Source organism: Pyrus communis, chromosome 13 (genome assembly GCF_041283825.1).
Source record: "Pyrus communis isolate YQ-2024b chromosome 13, ASM4128382v1, whole genome shotgun sequence".
Classification (NCBI taxonomy): Eukaryota; Viridiplantae; Streptophyta; class Magnoliopsida; order Rosales; family Rosaceae; genus Pyrus; species Pyrus communis.
Genome location: NC_142577.1, coordinates 24,595,240 through 24,614,159, shown reverse-complemented (window position 1 = coordinate 24,614,159; position 18,920 = coordinate 24,595,240). Strand labels below are relative to the sequence as shown.

The 18,920-nt window shown below is 38.6% G+C and overlaps 3 protein-coding genes across 6 annotated transcripts; all 3 read left to right on the top strand.

Moving 5' to 3' along the window:
* Positions 1-4,486: 4,486 nt before the first annotated feature.
* LOC137736692 (NADH dehydrogenase [ubiquinone] flavoprotein 1, mitochondrial) lies at positions 4,487-7,666 on the top strand. The gene is made up of 3 exons (XM_068475924.2): positions 4,487-4,746; positions 5,603-7,073; positions 7,408-7,666. Exons 1-2 carry the CDS (start codon positions 4,744-4,746, stop codon positions 7,058-7,060), a joined length of 1,461 nt encoding a protein of 486 aa, XP_068332025.2. The 5' UTR covers positions 4,487-4,743; the 3' UTR covers positions 7,061-7,073; positions 7,408-7,666.
* A 775-nt stretch (positions 7,667-8,441) lies between these two features.
* LOC137737538 (uncharacterized) lies at positions 8,442-14,424 on the top strand. Of its 4 annotated transcripts, none has more exons than XM_068477052.2 (9): positions 8,442-8,752; positions 9,356-10,125; positions 10,610-11,709; positions 11,966-12,209; positions 12,366-12,572; positions 12,896-13,069; positions 13,233-13,430; positions 13,537-13,650; positions 13,870-14,424. In XM_068477052.2, exons 2-9 carry the CDS (start codon positions 9,436-9,438, stop codon positions 14,197-14,199), a joined length of 3,057 nt encoding a protein of 1,018 aa, XP_068333153.2. In that variant the 5' UTR covers positions 8,442-8,752; positions 9,356-9,435; the 3' UTR covers positions 14,200-14,424. The 4 variants fall into 4 exon arrangements, with proteins under 4 accessions (XP_068333153.2, XP_088539243.1, XP_088539245.1 ...); XM_088683117.1 differs by having other exon boundaries at positions 8,599-8,890; XM_088683119.1 differs by having other exon boundaries at positions 8,660-8,752; positions 9,359-10,125.
* Positions 14,425-16,418: 1,994 nt separating this feature from the next.
* Positions 16,419-17,973, top strand: LOC137738352 (uncharacterized). The gene is made up of 2 exons (XM_068477990.2): positions 16,419-16,516; positions 16,788-17,973. Exons 1-2 carry the CDS (start codon positions 16,487-16,489, stop codon positions 17,646-17,648), a joined length of 891 nt encoding a protein of 296 aa, XP_068334091.1. The 5' UTR covers positions 16,419-16,486; the 3' UTR covers positions 17,649-17,973.
* Positions 17,974-18,920: the final 947 nt, after the last annotated feature.

Genomic DNA, 18,920 nt, shown 5'->3' with positions numbered 1-18,920 from the left:
TGACCAAAATATATTTGACGATGACTTGGTCTTGTTCAACAAGTTTTCATCCTCTTTACTGAGTAAATATTTTCTACCGCTAAAATCTTAAGTATCTCACATTCTGAATGGTGGAACTAATTATTAGTGAGGTTCAAAAGAATTAAAGGCATTTCCGTCCAACTTTAATTATAGTAAAATGTCATACCATCGTGTTATTAATCTACTTAATTGAGTGATGAGCACGTATATTTATTTATTAATATTATAATTGGAGTATGTCAATTATATAATAATTTTATTTTATAACTCGTGTATCAGTTACATTATGTAACGGTATGATTGTTACGCTTTGAAATGTGCTTGCTAATGTCCAGCTCCAAATCATTCTTGTTTTCATCGTTCTGATTTGGGATTTTTTTTCATTCTCTTTAGCCTTTTCACACAACGTTTGCTGTTTGCTGGCACAATTATTAGAATTAATGGGTGAGATCATTTGTCTATCAAAGAGAATGGGTGAGATCATTTGAATTAAATCTTTTTAAGGAAATGATTATCCGAATTCGATACAATCAATTAGTTTTATAGAAGCTATCTAATTTAGTATGAGTTATTTTTTATTTTTTACTTTTTTTATATATATTAATTGACTACAACAACATGTTGGTAATCAAAGAAAAAATAGGAGGGAATGAGTAGAATGATGATAAAAATCATTCTGAAATTTTAAAGGGCGACCTCAATCTAATAAGATTCCACACTTTGTGAGGAATAGGGAAAATATCTATAGTACGCAGCCTTATTCTTATTTTGCAAAGAAATTGTTTTCACGACTCAAGTCCGTGACAATTTTTGGTAAAAAAGAAGTAACATTTTTGTCGCACAAAGACTCGTCCTCTCACTTTGAAATTTTATAATAAAAAAATGAAAAAAAATCCCAAATCAAAACGATCGAAACAAAGAAAGTTTAGTAGCTGGACATTAGCAACCAAATTGGATTATTTTTTTATTTCACAAAAATTAAAATAAAATATTTTGTAACGGAAAAGAAAATTGGATTATCCATTTGTATTGAAGGAATCATAAATGAGATTCAGATGTCCTTCTAGGCGTTACACGTGATCAACATATTCATTACAATTTGGACTGACTTTAAACTATACTGATTTATCGTGATTCAACCATCAACTCAATTTCTAACCAACCCAATTTGTGTTGCTTAATCGAATAACTGGCCACCCACAAATACAAGCTACTACACACGCATGCCACTAAAAAGTTGCATATTTTGTAATTTAAGTGGTTAATTTTATTTATCTTTAAACCGAAGGTCATAAGTTTGATTTCTCCTTTTTTCTACTATTGTATCAAGAAAAGGGTTACATATATGTGAGCTTATTCGACCCATTAGAGCAGATCCACCCCACAGAAAATTGCCCAGCACCCAGTCAAATTACCAGCCCAGCACCCAGTCCACACCCTCCAGCCCGTGAAACAGCCCGGCACCCAGCCCACGCCAGGCAGCAGCCCAGCCCAAAATGGACAGACCCAGAGGCCGGTCTGTTTGTTGGCGCGTGCACAACACGCGGGGGAAATGGCGAGTAGCCGACAGCTACTGCAGGCAGTGGGGCCCGCGGTGCAGGGCAAGTGGCTGTGTCTGTCAAAGGGCTACGTGGCCCTCCTCAGAGCTGTTGGATTTCCAACGGCTATTTTTTGTAGACCGTTGGATTTCCAACGGTAAAAAAAATTTAAATTTAAGTTTTAAATTGGACCGTCCGATCACAGATCAACGGTCCACGTTTATTTGACCAAAAATTAAAAAAAAAAAAGGCCCAACGGTCAGAAATTTGACCGTTGGCCACGTGGCAGCGTGTTGGCTGTTGGATTTGATTATTTTTCAAATCCAACGGTCCAGATTAATTACAACATTAAAATTTATTAAAAATTAATTAGAAAATGTCAAAAAAATTTTAAAAAATACAGAAAAATTTTAAAAAAATAATTTTTTTTTCTATAAATACCTAACCCTCATCTTCCACCTTACACCACATTTCAATATTTTTTACACTTTCTACATTTGAATATTTTGTACACTTTGAGAGAAAAAAAATGACTTCGTGGAAGCTCATTGAAGATCTTAGCGGAAATCTATTAAAAAAATAGTACGTTCAGATAATGACACGTGCCGTGACGAGATTGGTTAAAAATCTTATCGACATCTTGCCTAAATTATTGTAAACAGGAAGTGACACGTGGGTTGTCGGGATTGGTTGAAAATCTTAGCGGAAATCTATTCAAAAAATAGTACGTTCGGATAATGACACGTGGCGTGACGAGATTGGTTAAAAATCCTATCCGAAATTAAAACTATTTTTTTTTATTTTATAAAAAAATTATTTAATATTTTAAATGGACTGGGTGCCAGCGCATTTTGTAGGGGTGGAGATCGTTTGTGCCAGCGCATTTTTTAGACTGGGTGCCAGCACATTTTTTTAGGGGTGGAGATGCTTTGGCCTATTACTATTCATTGGGTCTATTACTGTTCAATTAAGTGGATAAATGCGCTGGGTGCTGGCGCAAAGTGGATAGGGGTGGAGTTGCTCTTAGGAAAGAGTAATGTTAAGTAAACTAATTTTTTAAATTTAATTTGTAACTACTATGTGATGTGTCATCAATAAAAGATCTACGTGTTAATCAACACTTTAACAATAATTCAATCATCAACAATCAACTGTCACATCGCATAGTTAATTTGTAAACTATGTTTAAATAGACTATCTCCCTAACATTATCCATTTGAGAATATATTTTTGGATAAAAAATGCTACTAAAAATGTATTTTTAAACCAAATGATGGGACATTTGATAGTTGTATTTCATTTTGAATGATTTAAATAAAAAATTCAACTATCAACCGTCATCACGATCTAAAAAGATGATCTGAAAGGAACAGTTAAAAGCAATGTTAATATAAATTTTTCTGTTGTCCATCCAATAACAGTATGATTATGAACATGATTGCTTTTTACGAAAACAATCTCAAGCCTAACTAAACTAAAAGTCTAAAAGTGATTATCGATACAACCAAATGATCCTCCTTAATTTCATCGAGATAATAAACCCTAGACTTTCCATGTCCCCACAGTCCAACAACTTGAGGTCTTCTAAAAGCCGGATTTGGCCTGCATTTCAAGTGCTCTTGTTCTTGTAATGTAGCCACAGTTACAACAATATTTTCAACGATAATAACCCACCATAATAACTTTATTAACACTAAGACAGAACTTTATGATCTTTAATTAACACTAATTAAATTCGGAAAACGACGGTTGCTTACTTGTTTTGCAAAAGTAGCTGTCTTGTCTTACAAGGTCACAAAATTGGTGGCCTGCCGCTTATCCCAGGTTAATTATTTGGTTAACCATAAGATTCGCTTAATTTGAGATTCAGATGGCTGCCTACTTTGATACTTACCCACTTGATTAGGGACAGGATTCCAAACAAATGGTGGACTTATTTAGCTCACAAAAAAACCCAGCTCCAACAGAAGCCCAAAGTTCCTTCTTGGCTTTAGTGTTGATTAATTAAATAGGAACTTTAACGAAAAGTTTTCGGTACCGTTTATTTTAACGAAAAATCATATTTTTACACTAAAAAATCAATCCTGATACTATTTATTTTACCCTTTATTTTGTCCTTATCGTTAAAACTCAAAGTTTTCAAGCTATTTTCATTAGTTTTCCTTAATTAAATTTAGACAACCATTGTACCCCGAAATAACGTGTCAACAATGTATATCAAGTTTACTCTTTTTCGTGTGGATGTCTATCATGCAAGTGAGAAGCAAATCGATAATGAAGAGAGCCAAACATATGATGTGTTCGGTAACCACTGCATCGCACACTTTAAGTTATAAAAAAAAATTGAAACAACAATGTATGTCAAAGTTTATATGGTATCTTATTTGAACAAGTAAATTATTTTCTTGTTCATTACACGAAAATTAGGGCACATGAACAATCGTGTGCCGGTTAAATTGATCTACAAATTCAGTTATGGTGCAATAGTTAATGGCGTTGAGAGTTTGAATTGCACGTCGGAGAATAAAGGATTTTAGGATGTGCTTTTAGAGAGCTGAACTATTTTTTTATATTATCAATTTGTTTTATGATAGAACTTCAAATTATTTTTTGACATTAAAGTCAAGTTAACCCAAGTGTTTAGCCCAATGACGAATGTGACTTCACATCACGCAATACGTGCTGTTCCTGTTTCATGCTTAAATGAAACTACACGTAAAAAAACGTGTTGAGAATGTGAAATACAACAAAAAAAAATTGAAAAATCAAAACGAGTGGACATAATAACACTCTTTTTAAAAACCAACCCGTTCAACCCGAAGCCCACGAATATACCCATGATTCATCTAAAATTAAAAGCCCAACCCAATTGAAAATTGCAAGATGAAAAGGACGTAAAACTAGGTCCACATCACAACCGTTGATCCATGGACCAAATAGAAACAGCATTGCATCTACGTGTTATATACCCTCATCACACAGACTCGCTTAATCTCGACCGTTCACCACCGGCCGCTTTAAATCATCGAAGGTCCATTTTACCCTCTTCCGCATACCAGGTTTCGCGAAGTGGAGCTTCCTCGTTCATTTCCCAACCGAGGATTCTCTCTACTTCTCTCCCAGTCTCGTTCTCGTCGATTACCTGATCCGGCGACGCATCAAGCCTCGTCTGCCGTAGCCCGCCATGGTACGCAGCTGACATCTCAATTTGCGCGCATTTCTAGCTGAATTTTAATTTTTTGAGCTTATCGTGCACTGCCCTAGGTTTCACATTCAGCTCTGCTTTTGTGTTTTCGTCAATCCGTCATTGTTTTATATGTTAATTTGTTATGAAATATTGGGTTTTAGTAGATCTGATATGGGTTTTTCTTATTTTTCCCTGTCTCGTATCTGTTTGTTTGGTGGGAAAATTGAGGAACATAGCACGAAAGCGATAGAAAATTGAATTTTGAATGGGTTAGTTAGGTTTTCGATACGTTTTCCATCTCTCGTTAGCTGAGACCATCTTTTTATTAGGCTTGATTGGAGAATGGTTTTGACTTTAGGTTTCAAATGGATTAGGAGCCTTTCAGTCTATATATTTATCACCTCCATTATTACCGTTTTTGTTTGGCTAAAAGCTGGTTTGAGATATAGTGGGGATTCGCCGCTGGATTCTTAGATTAATTCAATTCAGGGCCTAGGTTCAGTTTTGTGTGAGACTCTCTTCCACGTCTAAACTTAAGGTAGTTATAGAGATGCTGAGTTGAAATGGGTAAACCGCATGTAATTCGTCTAGTGCGTGTGCCCATATTGCCTTCTTCGTGGAATGTAGAATCTATAAGAAATGAATGTAGTGGATATGCCACAGCTTTGTTATAACACCAATGTTGCATCATGGTTCCGGTTGTGTAATTTTATGTTGGATTTTTCATGCACATTTCTGAGAAGTTGTTTTATTTCAAGTGTATTTTGTTTCTTCTTAGCTCTGAAGAGTAGATATTATAGGCATAGGTCATTTTGAAGAAATAAACTGATCTGTCTTATTTTTTGTTAATTCGTAGGCACCCATCAAGGGTATACTTTCTCTGCAGAGAGCAGCTTTAGCTCGTCATCATGGTGCGAAGTGGGGCCTAGGGTTTAGATCATTTAGCACTCAGGGTGCAGCACCCTCTACTACTCCTCAACCTCCACCACCTCCCCCACCTCCTGAAAAAACCCATTTTGGTGGTTTGAAAGATGAAGACCGAATTTTCACCAACTTATATGGGTTGCACGACCCATTTCTCAAAGGTGCCATGAAACGAGGTGACTGGTACCGAACAAAAGATCTAGTTATTAAAGGTGCTGATTGGATTGTCAATGAAATGAAGAAGTCTGGCCTCCGTGGACGTGGTGGTGCTGGTTTCCCATCTGGCCTCAAATGGTCTTTTATGCCAAAAGTATCTGATGGCCGTCCGTCCTATCTCGTTGTCAATGCCGACGAAAGTGAACCTGGAACCTGTAAGGACAGGGAAATTATGCGCCATGACCCACACAAACTTTTAGAGGGTTGCTTGATTGCTGGTGTTGGGATGAGGGCTAGTGCTGCTTACATCTATATAAGAGGTGAATATGTGAATGAACGGTTAAACCTTGTAAAGGCCAGAAATGAAGCCTATGCAGCTGGATTACTGGGAAAAAATGCATGTGGATCTGGTTATGATTTTGATGTCCATATCCACTTTGGTGCTGGGGCTTATATTTGTGGTGAAGAAACAGCTCTTCTAGAGAGCCTTGAAGGAAAACAGGGGAAGCCAAGATTGAAGCCTCCCTTCCCTGCTAATGCAGGATTATATGGCTGCCCCACCACCGTTACAAATGTGGAAACGGTGGCTGTTTCTCCCACCATTTTAAGGCGTGGACCAGAGTGGTTTGCCAGTTTTGGGAGAAAGAACAATTCAGGGACAAAATTGTTTTGTATTTCGGGACATGTGAATAAGCCTTGCACTGTTGAAGAGGAGATGAGCATACCCTTGAAAGAGTTACTAGAGAGGCACTGTGGAGGTGTGAGGGGTGGATGGGACAACTTACTTGCAGTAATTCCAGGTGGTTCATCCGTTCCATTGCTTACCAAGGACATATGTAATGATGTATTGATGGATTTTGATGCACTGAAGGCTGTCCAGTCAGGATTGGGAACTGCAGCTGTTATTGTGATGGATAAATCGACTGACATTGTCGATGCAATTGCAAGGCTTTCTTACTTCTACAAGCATGAGAGCTGTGGGCAGTGCACACCATGCAGGGAGGGGACAGGATGGCTTTGGATGATCATGGAAAGAATGAAAGTTGGGAATGCGAAGCTGGAAGAGATTGACATGCTTCAGGAGGTGACCAAGCAGATTGAGGGGCACACAATCTGTGCTTTGGGTGATGCTGCTGCTTGGCCTGTGCAAGGTTTAATAAGGCATTTCAGGCCAGAGCTTGAGAGGAGGATCAGGGAGCGTGCTGAGAAGGAATTGCTGGAGGCAGCTGGTTAAGTGCTTCTCTCAGGTTGCTTCTTGTATCTATCCTGTATTCTTTTCTTCATTCAACTCCTAAAAATAAGAAAAGGATAAAACCAATACTAGTAACTTCAAACTAAGACGGTGAATTGTGTGAGATCTTGACTGGCAATGTTGACCTTAATATCAAGTTAAGAACACTCGGAAAACTAGGTGGATGATTAACAAGCATTCCTGTTTCTGTGTTTAGTGAACTTGATGAAATCTGTTACTCTCATCTTAGTATATTTAGTCTTAGGGTAGCTGCTGGCGAATGCTTCTGTATGTTCTTAGGTACTGAAACATTCATCACTTGGTTTAACAAGGATTTTTGTGCTGTGTAGGTTAACGCTTGTAGTAGTGGAAGTCATGGAATAAAATGATGTATGTGTCCCAGATTTCGGGAGGATAGGTGAATCGGGAGGCAGCTGGTGGTCCGGTTGCTATTGTTTGTTTTTGAACCGTATCAACTATATGACATCGTTGTCCCAGAGAAACTATGATTCGTTATTGATGCGTCTGGGCAGGATATTTATGTTGTGTTTCCAGATCTTTGTTTTCCCTTACACAGTTGGAATTTTGTTAATAAATTTTTGTTTTTCACTTCCCTGCTTTATGTAATGATATGGATAGATATACCTTCATGAATACAACATGAAACCTCAAATTTATGGGTACGAAAACTTCAAGGGTTTTATGCATGCATGCTACATTAGTAAGAAATTGCACTATAAAATATTCGACGTGGGATTGAAAATGTACTTCATGAGCATTACGAAGAAACACGAAACAAAGAATTTTCAACCCATCACTTACAAGTCCCTGTTAGTGTGGTCTTCATGCATCTTAAATCCATATATCTAAGGGAAGGTTTGTAGTAGGTGTTGGCAACAATCCCGGGCATATTTATCAACTTCCATTTTAGTAAAGTTGGGTGCCTTTCGTACAGTTTCCAAAGGACTTGTACCAAATTTAACAATTGTGCAAAATTCAAAAGGGTAAGTTGTAGGTTCTAGAAGAGTGACGCGTGGAAAGAAGAAACTTTGAGCTTCCCCAAAGTCAACATTTCCCGTTCAATGAGCCGTCTCTTTATTAGACAATGGCCAAAAGACAAAACAAAACAATACTCGTGGTGAGAGGGAGTCAGAAGATGGCTTTTGTGGTAAAAAAATTAAGATTTAAAATTCTGGAGTAAGTCGGTTAAGATTGAAGTCTAAAATTGAAAGTTACGTCAAATTTTCGCTAATTGTTAACTCAAAAGTCTTACATGTGAGACTAAAAAATAAACTTAGTCTAAAGTGATAACAATTAACCGAGAGTTGCATACGTGAGAGTTGAACGAAAATTTTAACTTTGGATCTGAATCGGAACGGCATTCACCATAGGAGGGCCCAATAGAATGGCGCAACCCGTTGGCGGGCTCAAGCGGGTCAGACGTATGAGCCCAGATTGGATGAGGTGAGTGAGAGAGACAGTTCCTTTCCGAACAACGCGGTTATCATCCATCCTTTTCCGATTGTTCCTTTTTCTCCAACGACCTTTCCTTCCTCTTTCCGTATTCTCGCACGCCATTCCCCTTTCAATTTTTCACCTTCTGACGCAACGTACAACCTGAAAAAACATACACCTACACAGCCGAACCCAGACGCAGTCTCGCATTTCTTCTGCACTCCTCTCCATTCGCACGCTGTACGCTTACTCACATTCTTTCTTTGATCTCCATCAAACTGTCCTGCAATTCCCAGTTTTTCCTTCAAATTTGTTTCCATTGGTTGCATGGTTTCTAAATTCTGTTCGTCTTCACTGCTTTGGGATCTAGTAGGAGTAGTAAGTTGGTCTCTGCATCGATGCTCGGATACAAAAAGTTTTGATATTTGTTCTGTTTTTTTGTTGATTGATTCACTGCTGCTGTTCTCATCACCCCTTTTGTCCGTTTCATTTTTTGCTAAGTTCTTCCGCAATTTTATATAACGCGGAGGGAGGTCAGAGAATTTGTCACCATTTTTTTTTAATAATATAAAAAATAAGTTGAATGAGTGGGGTGGGTGATACCCAAAATTTATTAAATTTAAACCCCTCTCCACGTTTGTACTCGTTTTTTGTTTTTCATGGTCAAATCTTAAACTGCCCATTGTTTTTTTCTTGCATTTTCTTCATTGTTTATTGAAGTTCATGAGGGTGCTTGCATCTTAGGTTATTGGTATTAAATTACATTCAAAAGGTTGACAATTTGAATATATTTTACACCCCCTTTATTTGTATCTGATTTTGTGATGTGTGTATATATGTAAGGAGGTTTTATGGATGTACAAGCATTGTGAGTTTGTAGCTGTTTCTACCCATCACAAGCTATCCGGGAGCTTTTCGTGACAATGGTTCTTGGGATCAGAGCAAAGAGCAGGAAGAGCGTGGCCGTTGATGTTGATTACCTCATCCATGTGCAGGAGTTAAAGCCATGGCCTTCATCTCAGACTTTGAAGTCTGTTCAATCTGTCCTGCTTCAATGGGAAAATGGTGATCAGGTTTCTGGATCGTGTATTTGCAATGTTGGTGATGGGAAGGTCGAATTCAGCGAGTCTTTCACGCTTCCAGTCACTTTATATAAGGAGAAATCAAGAAAAAGTGCAGTTCGCGAGTCTTACCTGAAGAACAACTTAGAGTTTTACTTGTATGAACCTCGAAAGGACAAGGGAGTTAAAGGTCAACTCTTGGGGTCAGCTGTGATCAATCTTGCTGACTACGGGATCATTGTGGAAACCAGAAATGTAAGCACTCCTCTGAACTGGAAGAAAAGTTTTAAGAGTTCAGCTCAACCGGTTCTTTATGTTAGTATTCAGCCATGTGGTAAATCTGGCTCCAGCTTGACACCAAATAGTGGCTTGTCCAGAGAAGTGTCTCTGGAAAATGATGGAACTGAATCTGTTCCAGAGTCTGCGAATGATGGTAATGATGAGATTGCCTCTTTTACTGATGACGATGACGATGTTTCCTCGCATTCGTCACGTACTGTAAACTCCTCGGCTATTGAGACAACAGTGAATTCATCACCTAGCGGTGAAAAGGTATGTGAAACCATATTTAAATTTTCTTCCTTTTAGATCAATTTTCTTTTTTTCTTTTTTTCTTTTTTGCTCATTATTTCAAAATATGATTTCTCCAGTTGCATCTAATTTATCAAGCAGAATTAGGTTTGTGGAATTTAATTTAGTTTCAGATCCATGGTGTATAATGAACAAACCACGTTGCTGAAATTAAGGCTTTCGAATACAAGTTCCGAGAACCCAGATAGTGTGAAGTACTTACACCATCATAATTTTCATACTCACTTGCATATAAATGTCCAAAGAAAACGACCTAATAATATGGTTGCAAACTTGCAACCATCCTGCCAATTTACTTTGGTTTGTCAGTTTCTTCTGCGCTAATCAAATAGTGGACAGTAACTATCCTGACAATGTTTGATCTGATGGGTTGCTTTTCTTTATCTGAGCCAATTCGTTTGTGGATTTTCTGATTGTTTAACAGCCACATATATATTAATTTCAGAATGGACTAGAATCAACAATCAGTAAAAGGACTTATGGGGAGCCTGCTGTACAGTCAATGGCAGCACCTGCAAGCACAGGGGTAACTCCAGTGGCTAAAGCATTCAAACACCAAAATGGAAGTTCATCTCCCCTGTCATCAACAGGTTCTTCCTCCAGTCAGCTGAACTCTTCAAATGATCCTGCTTTCTTGCCTAACAGTTCAAAGGAGAGCTCAATGCCAATACTTAAAAAATCACTCACTCACTCTGTTCATTCAGCGTCTTCATCCTTTGGCTATCAAGATAGCCATCAAGAATCTGGGTACCATAATTTTAAGGACAACAGAATTCACATAACTCCATCTAACGGGAGTGCCAGAATGCATGAAAATGCTCAAGAACTTATCACGGGAAATATTGTCAGTACCCATGCTGCTGAAGGTGCATCCTCGAGTATGTCTATTCAGGAGGACACAAACTCCACATTTGCAAGCAACGCAGATTCACAAGCCCTTCGAGAGGATGGCCATCTCCTAATGGCGAATCAATATTCTTTTGATGACAAATTAGCTTCCAGATTTTCACAAGATCCTACCAGAAAGCAAGTCAGGTTAAGGAGTGAAACTTTTACACCTGGCAGGAAAGTTGTTGGAGTTCAGGGAAGTAAGGCTAAAAGTAATGAACTAAAGCATGTAAAGTCTGTGCAGTTACCTTTAGTATCAGCTCAGAACAATAGACAGTCAAGCAATAATGAGTTTCTCGAAAAGTCAAGGGAAGCTGAAACTCCTGAAGATGCTTCTGTTCACGGTTGGATTAGCTCAACAAGTGAAAGTGAACAAAAAATAGTCAGCTTTTCTGATAGCAAAGTTGACTTGGAGTCCACAATTGAATTGCTCAAAGAAGAACTGAGAGAAGCTGCTGCTGTTGAGGTTGGCCTTTACTCTGTTGCCGCTGAGCATGGGAGCCACACTAATAAGATTCACGCTCCTGCTCGGCGACTTTCTAGGTTCTATTTTCATGCTTGCAAAACAAGCTCGCGAGCTAAGAAGGCAAATGCAGCAAGAGTTGCTATCACTGGACTAATCTTGGTTTCTAAAGCATGCGGAAATGATGTTGCGAGGTACTAAGCTAAATAAATGGAAAAGAACTCACCATTATAATTTATTGGCCAAGAAATGATGTCCAAGATGAATCCAAATATAATACATATATATATATATATATTTATTTTTGAATGGGTGTCAAAAATGTGTCCCCTTATCCCAATTATTTTGATGGTCCAAATCAGTTGATACTTTGTGTCCTATAAATCTTCCAGGATGCAAAGATATTTATCTTTTAGTTTCACACTCCACTGTTTTGTTGCCAATGAACAGGTTGACATTCTGGTTGTCAAATTCAATTGTGTTGAGAGCTATCATCAGCCAGACCTTATCCTGCAATAAAATTAGTGCTGAGGGGGTTTTGAAACCAAAGAATGGGTTTCCTCCTCACAAGGAAGAGAACAATAGCACTGTTGAAAGTTTCGATGATTGGGAAGATCCACAGATATTTATGGCAGCTTTGGAAAAGTTTGAAGGATGGATTTTCTCCCGAATTGTTGAGTCTGTATGGTGGCAGGTAAACCCATATTATTTTCATTTTTTCTTCATTATTGGCATTGTCATCATCTCTTTTCATTATTTCAGTATTGAGCTCTACCTACAAGAATTTAGCCTAGATAAGAAAGTCCTTGCTATTCATTACTGATACTGTATCTTGTTTTTCCCTCTTCAGAATATGACTCCATATATGCAGTCAGCAGCTGCAAAGGGTTCAAGCTCAAGGAAAGCCAATGGAAGGAGGCATGGTTTGGGTAGTCATGAGCAGGGTAACTTTTCTATGGAACTGTGGAAGAAGGCTTTCAAAGATGTCTGTGAAAGGCTTTGTCCTGCAAGAGCTGGTGGACATGAGTGTGGCTGCTTGCCTGTGCTGGCTCGTTTGGTAGGTTTATGCATGTGTGTATGTTGAGCTTTTCACTTCACCTGGAAACTCCTAAAGGTTATCATAGAACATTGTGCGTGAGTGTATTTGAAAACTTGGTGCAAATGCTATAGGTGGCCAGAACTACACCACCGATGTTTAAATGAAAATATATTGTGTTTTAGTTTATATATTGAACTCCTGGTGGAATTCCAGTACTACATTAGAGTGAGCTTTTACTACTGCATCATGCTTCCAAAGTCAATTAAAGATCTGTTGCACGGTTTTAGTACTTTCCTCAAAATTTATGCAGACCTATAGAATGCTAATCTATGGTTTTTCAGGTAATGGAGCAATTAGTGGATAGATTGGATGTGGCTATGTTCAATGCTATTCTTCGTGAAAATGCTGAAGAGATGCCCACAGATCCTGTGTCCGACCCCATAAGTGATTCTAAGGTTCTCCCTATTCCAGCTGGAAATTTGAGTTTTGGGGCTGGTGTACAGCTAAAAAATGCGGTGAGTGTGGACACTTCATTGTGTGGGTTATTAGTCACATATTGGTTTTTTGGTTTCTGCTGCAACTCTGTACTACTGGTGAAAAGGCAATCTTTTATTTGTGAAGAACTAGTAGTCTTGCATTTCATTGAAGGAAGGATTGTGCTTGTCTTCATGACCGCAGATTGGAAGCTGGTCCAGATGGCTTACTGATCTATTTGGCATCGATGATACTGATGCTCCTGATGATAATACTGAACTCAGTGATCACAAGGGACAAGAGCGTGAAACATCCTTTAGAGCTTTCCGTCTTCTTAATGCTTTGAGTGACCTCACGATGCTTCCATTTGATATGCTTCCAGATAAATCCACCCGGAAAGAGGTAAATACTGGGTTTGTGTCCATTCCCCACAGTTAATAAAAAAAACACTGAGCGTATAATAACCCCCTGCCATTTGTAATAATCACTGTTTCATTGATTTCTGAAGGTATGCCCTACATTTGGTGCATCATTGATCAAGAGGGTTCTTTACAATTTTGTTCCGGATGAGTTTTGCCCAGACCCAATTCCCGAAGCAGTTTTTGAGGCTCTTGATTATGAGGTAACTAAGAGGCCCTGTAGTATCTCCACACATAACTCTCCAGCTTCTTTACTGAACTGCATTCCTGTATGAATGGTGTAGGACTGATTATATATATTCTTGATTGTTTATTACTCTAACTGGCTATCCTCTGAACAAGAATCATGGACTCGGGGCAGAAACCCTTATCTTTGTAGGGTTTAATTTTGCATTAATCTGTTTCACTCTTTATTTATTTAGGAGGATTCGGAAGCTGAAGCAGAGTCTGCTGCAAGTTTTCCATGCAACGCAAATCCTACAGTGTATTCACCACCTCCAGCTGCTTCACTACTAGGCATTATAGGAGATGTGGGAAGTCCAACTTTCTCGAGGAGTGGGTCATCAGTGCTCAAGAAATCGTATACAAGTGATGATGAGCTTGATGAGTTGGATTCACCGATGACTTCAATCATCATAGACAATTCCCCGTTTTCTCCCAGTCCATTGGCAGCCTCAACGCCGAAGTGGAAGGGTGGTCGGAAAGCTGTCAGGTATCAACTCCTCCGTGAAGTTTGGAAGGATAGCGAGTGATCTTCCCTTTCATGTACGTATCTGATATACTCGGGAGGGTTGTTTAATTTGGGGGGCTCTCTTTACTTCACGCTTGTACATAGATGAGTATTTATACAACTGTACAACCATATGAATGTTGGAACAGTTTGTTCCAGAGCAGTGGCTATCGGGTTAGCGGCTGTAATCTATAGGCTTTCATGGAAGCCTACTATTTTTTTTGAATAATGATATACCTAAGCATAATCTCGGTTTCCTTGTCTCGTTGTCTATGGACTCGAAACATGGGAGCAGGCGTTTCGTCTATGAACGACTTATGCAAATGCTGAACGATTCATTCGAACTGACTTTTGAGGATGTTTAAGAAAGTACCCGCTTCTCGAATGAAATAGTTAGAAACAGAGCAGCAGGAATACAGTTCAAGAACTTCAGGCTACAGTCGCATATGTATCTGGTTATCCTTGTTTGCACCTGCGAATACCCACGACGAAAGTTCATGAGCCGCTAGCTGAGCGGAAGAGAGACAAGACGATGAAAGATATAAGACAAAAACCCGAGAAAGAAACCAAGCAAGGAACTAGAACCTATTGTGCCTTCTGGTGCATATAGTTTTTCCAGTTTAACATATGAGTAGGGAATGAAGAAATCTTACAAATATATGAAGAAAAGCACTTGTACAAAAAGCACAAGGAGTTCATCTAATTACTCAAGTTATGAATAACAAATTAACAGACATCCAAGAAACTGAAATCTTCCATTCTAAATATTGAAACAAATCAAAACTTTCGTAATCGAAAACTTTCGTTACCAAGCAGATTTTCCAGTTTCGACATCGGTTGAATTCAGATTAAGAAGTTGACTACACCAAAAAAAAAAAATGCCACTTATGACAGAAGAAACGATGAATGTTCTTCTTTTTGCTTCTTGATTTTGAAGAGCAAAACTGCAATTGGATCTCAGCCGTTGAATGAGCTCACAGCTGATCAGACAACACTTCCTCCACAGTCCGCAGCTTTTTGCTTCCAAGAATCGAATTCGATGCTTTTTATTTTGCCTTTTTCAAGTTTCAAACTTTCAACCAACTACCAACGGCTAGGAAGCCGTTACGCGCATCATTTTTCAAGCACACTCAAATCACGGCGTAAAGTCAAGAGATCTTTCAGGCGGACTGTTTCGGACTGGATTAGCTGCAGGGACTAAGCTGGACTGGCTTAGACTAGACTAAACTGGACTAACTTAGTGAAGCGTTTGGTGCAGTGTCGGACTAAGAAGTAGGGTAATTAACAAACTATACTATTATATTATTTAATACATATTATAATATATATATTTTTTATTATTGATTTAACATTTTTCTTTTTTTCTTTTCTTGAAAACTCTACTCTCTCTGGAAACTTCTCACTTCTCCTCATTGGCTCTGTCCCAATCCCTCCTTATCACCCTCCTTCTCCCTCTCTGTCTCTATATCTCTCTTCGTCCCCAAACTTGTTTTCTCTATCAAAATTGTTTGCAGAGATGACTGGAGCAAAGGATTGCCATTGCAAGTCTACAACAGTGTTTCGTTCATCTGTGCGATATGGGCAGCAGTTAATAAATTTTTTTTTTCTTTCAATTTTGGTGGTTAGAGTTTGAGATTAGGCGGTGGGTGTGTCCGCGCGGTTGTGAGCTGCAGTTGTCCCACTGACTCGGGCCACGGAAGAGCAAGCGTCGCCAACTGCATGGCCACGGTTATAGTGCCGTAGAAGAAAGAATGGAAAGCCCAGGGAATGGAAGTTGGGATTTAGCAAGGGGAAGCTCGGGTCTTGCTGTCGGCCTCGTCTTCATATTAGTCCCACTTAATACGTAGCAAAAGCTCGGGACTCTTTAATGAGGTTTAGCGAAGCGGAGACCGCCTCCTAGTCGAGGCGCGTCTCATTTACTTTAGTCCAGGCCCTTACCAAACGTAGGATTATAATTCTACTTAAGCCAGTCCAAGCCTGTCCTACTTAAGGAGGTGTAACAAACACCCCCTCAGTGTACTAAAAATACGGTTCGATATACAAACTTGAAAAAAAAATTCTGACCAACTGAAAAATTTCTCCATAACGTCTATTCATATATGTAACATGTGTCAACCATCCAGAGAACTCTCCCGCTAAAATCATTAGGACCCGCTCGTTTCCCACTGGCAGCGCGCCAAAAAAGAAACTGCGCCCCTTCCAAACAATTGGTTTTGGGTTCTTACTATTATCAGGTGCTTTCAAATTTAGAGCAGAAGACTTCTCTTTGACATACATATAAGGCCGAACCCTTGACCACTTTTCACAATATGGATTCCCGGGCATCCTTGGCGTCCCAGGTAACAACATGGCGTTCGTTTTCATAGAAATTCTCTTTGCTCTCGCTCTTTATCGAAAACATGATATTGTATTGATATTGATAACAATGTGCAGACAACATGTCACTGCGTTTTATTTGCAATAGTGATATTGATGCATTATCAGTGACACGTCGACAGTCTCTTCAAGAGCTGAACTATTATTTTTCATATATGTCAGCATTTGATTCAATATTTTGGCATGAAGTACCATTTTTCATGTGCATGTCTGAATAAATTTGGAATTTCTCAGGAATCAACAACACAAATCAACATGATCAGTCCCAGAAAACGCCCGTTGCACACTTGTGCGGTTTCATTTTCATTGGTAGCTCATAGAGCCTTCACCATAGCCCAAGGTCTCAATGGACCGCTAGGGTTCATAATAAAAATTGCAGCCAGACTAATCACGTTGGCCGGACCCTTGGCTTATGCCTTGAAATACCAATGGGTCACAATGACAATCCTCTCATTCATCGACGGTCGAATTTTAGCCCTTGAAGGCATGATCGAGAGATTTTACCCTCCTTCACACATTGTGTTCGACAAGATCGACGACCTTGTCCAAGTCACCGAATCCCTGCCTGGAAAATTCGACAATGCTGTTAGCAAAATCCCTGCACATTTCCATCACATTTCATTTTTCGGTTGGACGTTGGTTCGTGCCATTTGGCTGCTGAATTTTGTTGTGGCTACATTGACTAATTACTGGAGAAAGCCAAAGGGTACGAGGGAGAAGGAGATTAAGGTTGATACAAGCAGCAATATTGATCGCAACTGCGAACCAGAACCAGGTTCGGTTCATGAAGCCGACCGGTCTACACCAAATTATAATAAGATTAATAAGGGTGATAATTTCTCTTCTCCGCGTAAAGCTGTTACTTACAAGGACGTACTTCTACAGAAGGGAACAAATAAAGGAGGGATTGGGAAAAAAGAAGAGAATAAGGTTAGTAACAGGGAAGAAGTGGAGAGTAGTGTTGCTGATGACGATGAAAGTGAAACCAACTCTAGGGATGATCTCATCGAATTGTTCGAATCGTCGTGGCTTATGACATCGCCGGGAAAAAATGATGAAAATTACGCACCGCGTTCTGTTTCATTCGCTTTTTAGCAAAAGTAGCAAGAATTTAATCACTCTTCCATGAATAACAAAAAATATGCAAAATGAATGTTGTTCTTCAAAAAGGGTATATTTTTGCTAGTTTTGTTAGTGTGAAACATTAAAGTAATTTTTAATGTTTTAGAAGGTAAATATATAGATACGAAAATGGCAGTGTGGTTTGGCTGTCCAAATCTATAAACCTTGGGAGTGAGTAGGATTTCTTGTGTTATGGTAGAGAACCGAGCATCAGTTGGTTCTGTACTTTTAGTTTTGGCAATATCAAGAAATGCAATGGTTGTAAATAAAATGTTACATTGTTGTGGAATTCACAAAATCCAGCGCGCTCTCAAAATTTGCTGCACAGCAAAACCTAATTTTCTCTTGCATTGTTCTCATTAGCACTTAATGTTTCTTAGCTCTCAAACGATAGAAATTTAGGATACGAATACACCTTTTCTCTAGGGATATGTATATATATGGATGGGGTACCGCTAGAAACACCAAATATGATCATACTTTACTCACATAAAGAAGTAGAATGTAAGGTTTGAGTCTTAATAATTAAGTACTAACACATCATTTGGTGAATAAATTAATGCGCTTAATATTTTCAGTCGAAAAGTCCACCTGTTACTGTTAATTAACCTGGGGTACTGCAGCTCGAAGAAAATGAAGCCTATGTATTTGAATTCTTAACCAAAGGACATGAAAAACACGGAGAACATGAGTAATGTCTACAAAGGAAAAGTACAAGAAGAACACGAAACAAAAGTAGTTTTTGCCACGAGTCCATCATGTTGAGGAGCCGGCGGCTGCTTAATATTACTTAAGCCGAAAACCCACCAGGTAGCAATCAAATTCAAAACCCACCACTCCTCCATCATGTTTCCTTTTTGGATTGACATTTGATTGCTGAAGCGTACAACGTGAAAAGTAATGGCGGAGTTAGGAGTTTTTTACTGGGTGGGTTAGTTTAAAGATTAAAATCTTTATAAACAAGGAAACTTGATACTGTATTTTTCATAGTGTCGGCTAGCTTAAGAAAATTTCATAATTTGAGTCAAAAAGTTTCGTTATTAAACAAATACGTGTTAAAAATCCACACGTGTACATGGTTGTACATGTACAAGAAATGATGAGAAAAAAGATGTAAGAAAAAAGATACGGTTTGTAAACTGTATTATATAATTTTATATAATTAAAACGAGAGAATTCAGATTAGTGACTAAATATATCGTAGATTACATTAAAAAATCAATAAAAATTACATGTAAAATTTTT

What these genes read in the sequence shown, in the direction of transcription:
- LOC137737538 (XM_068477052.2), top strand. Translation starts at nt 9,436, where the DNA reads ATGGTTCTTGGGATCAGAGCAAAGAGCAGGAAGAGCGTGGCCGTTGAT. An exon ending in TTGAGTCTGTATGGTGGCAG is followed by an intron (nt 12,210 to 12,365) that starts GTAAACCCATAT and finishes TTCCCTCTTCAG; the next exon opens with AATATGACTCCATATATGCA. An exon ending in ATAAATCCACCCGGAAAGAG is followed by an intron (nt 13,431 to 13,536) that starts GTAAATACTGGG and finishes TGATTTCTGAAG; the next exon opens with GTATGCCCTACATTTGGTGC.
- LOC137738352 (XM_068477990.2), top strand. Translation starts at nt 16,487, where the DNA reads ATGGATTCCCGGGCATCCTTGGCGTCCCAG. An exon ending in GGGCATCCTTGGCGTCCCAG is followed by an intron (nt 16,517 to 16,787) that starts GTAACAACATGG and finishes GGAATTTCTCAG; the next exon opens with GAATCAACAACACAAATCAA.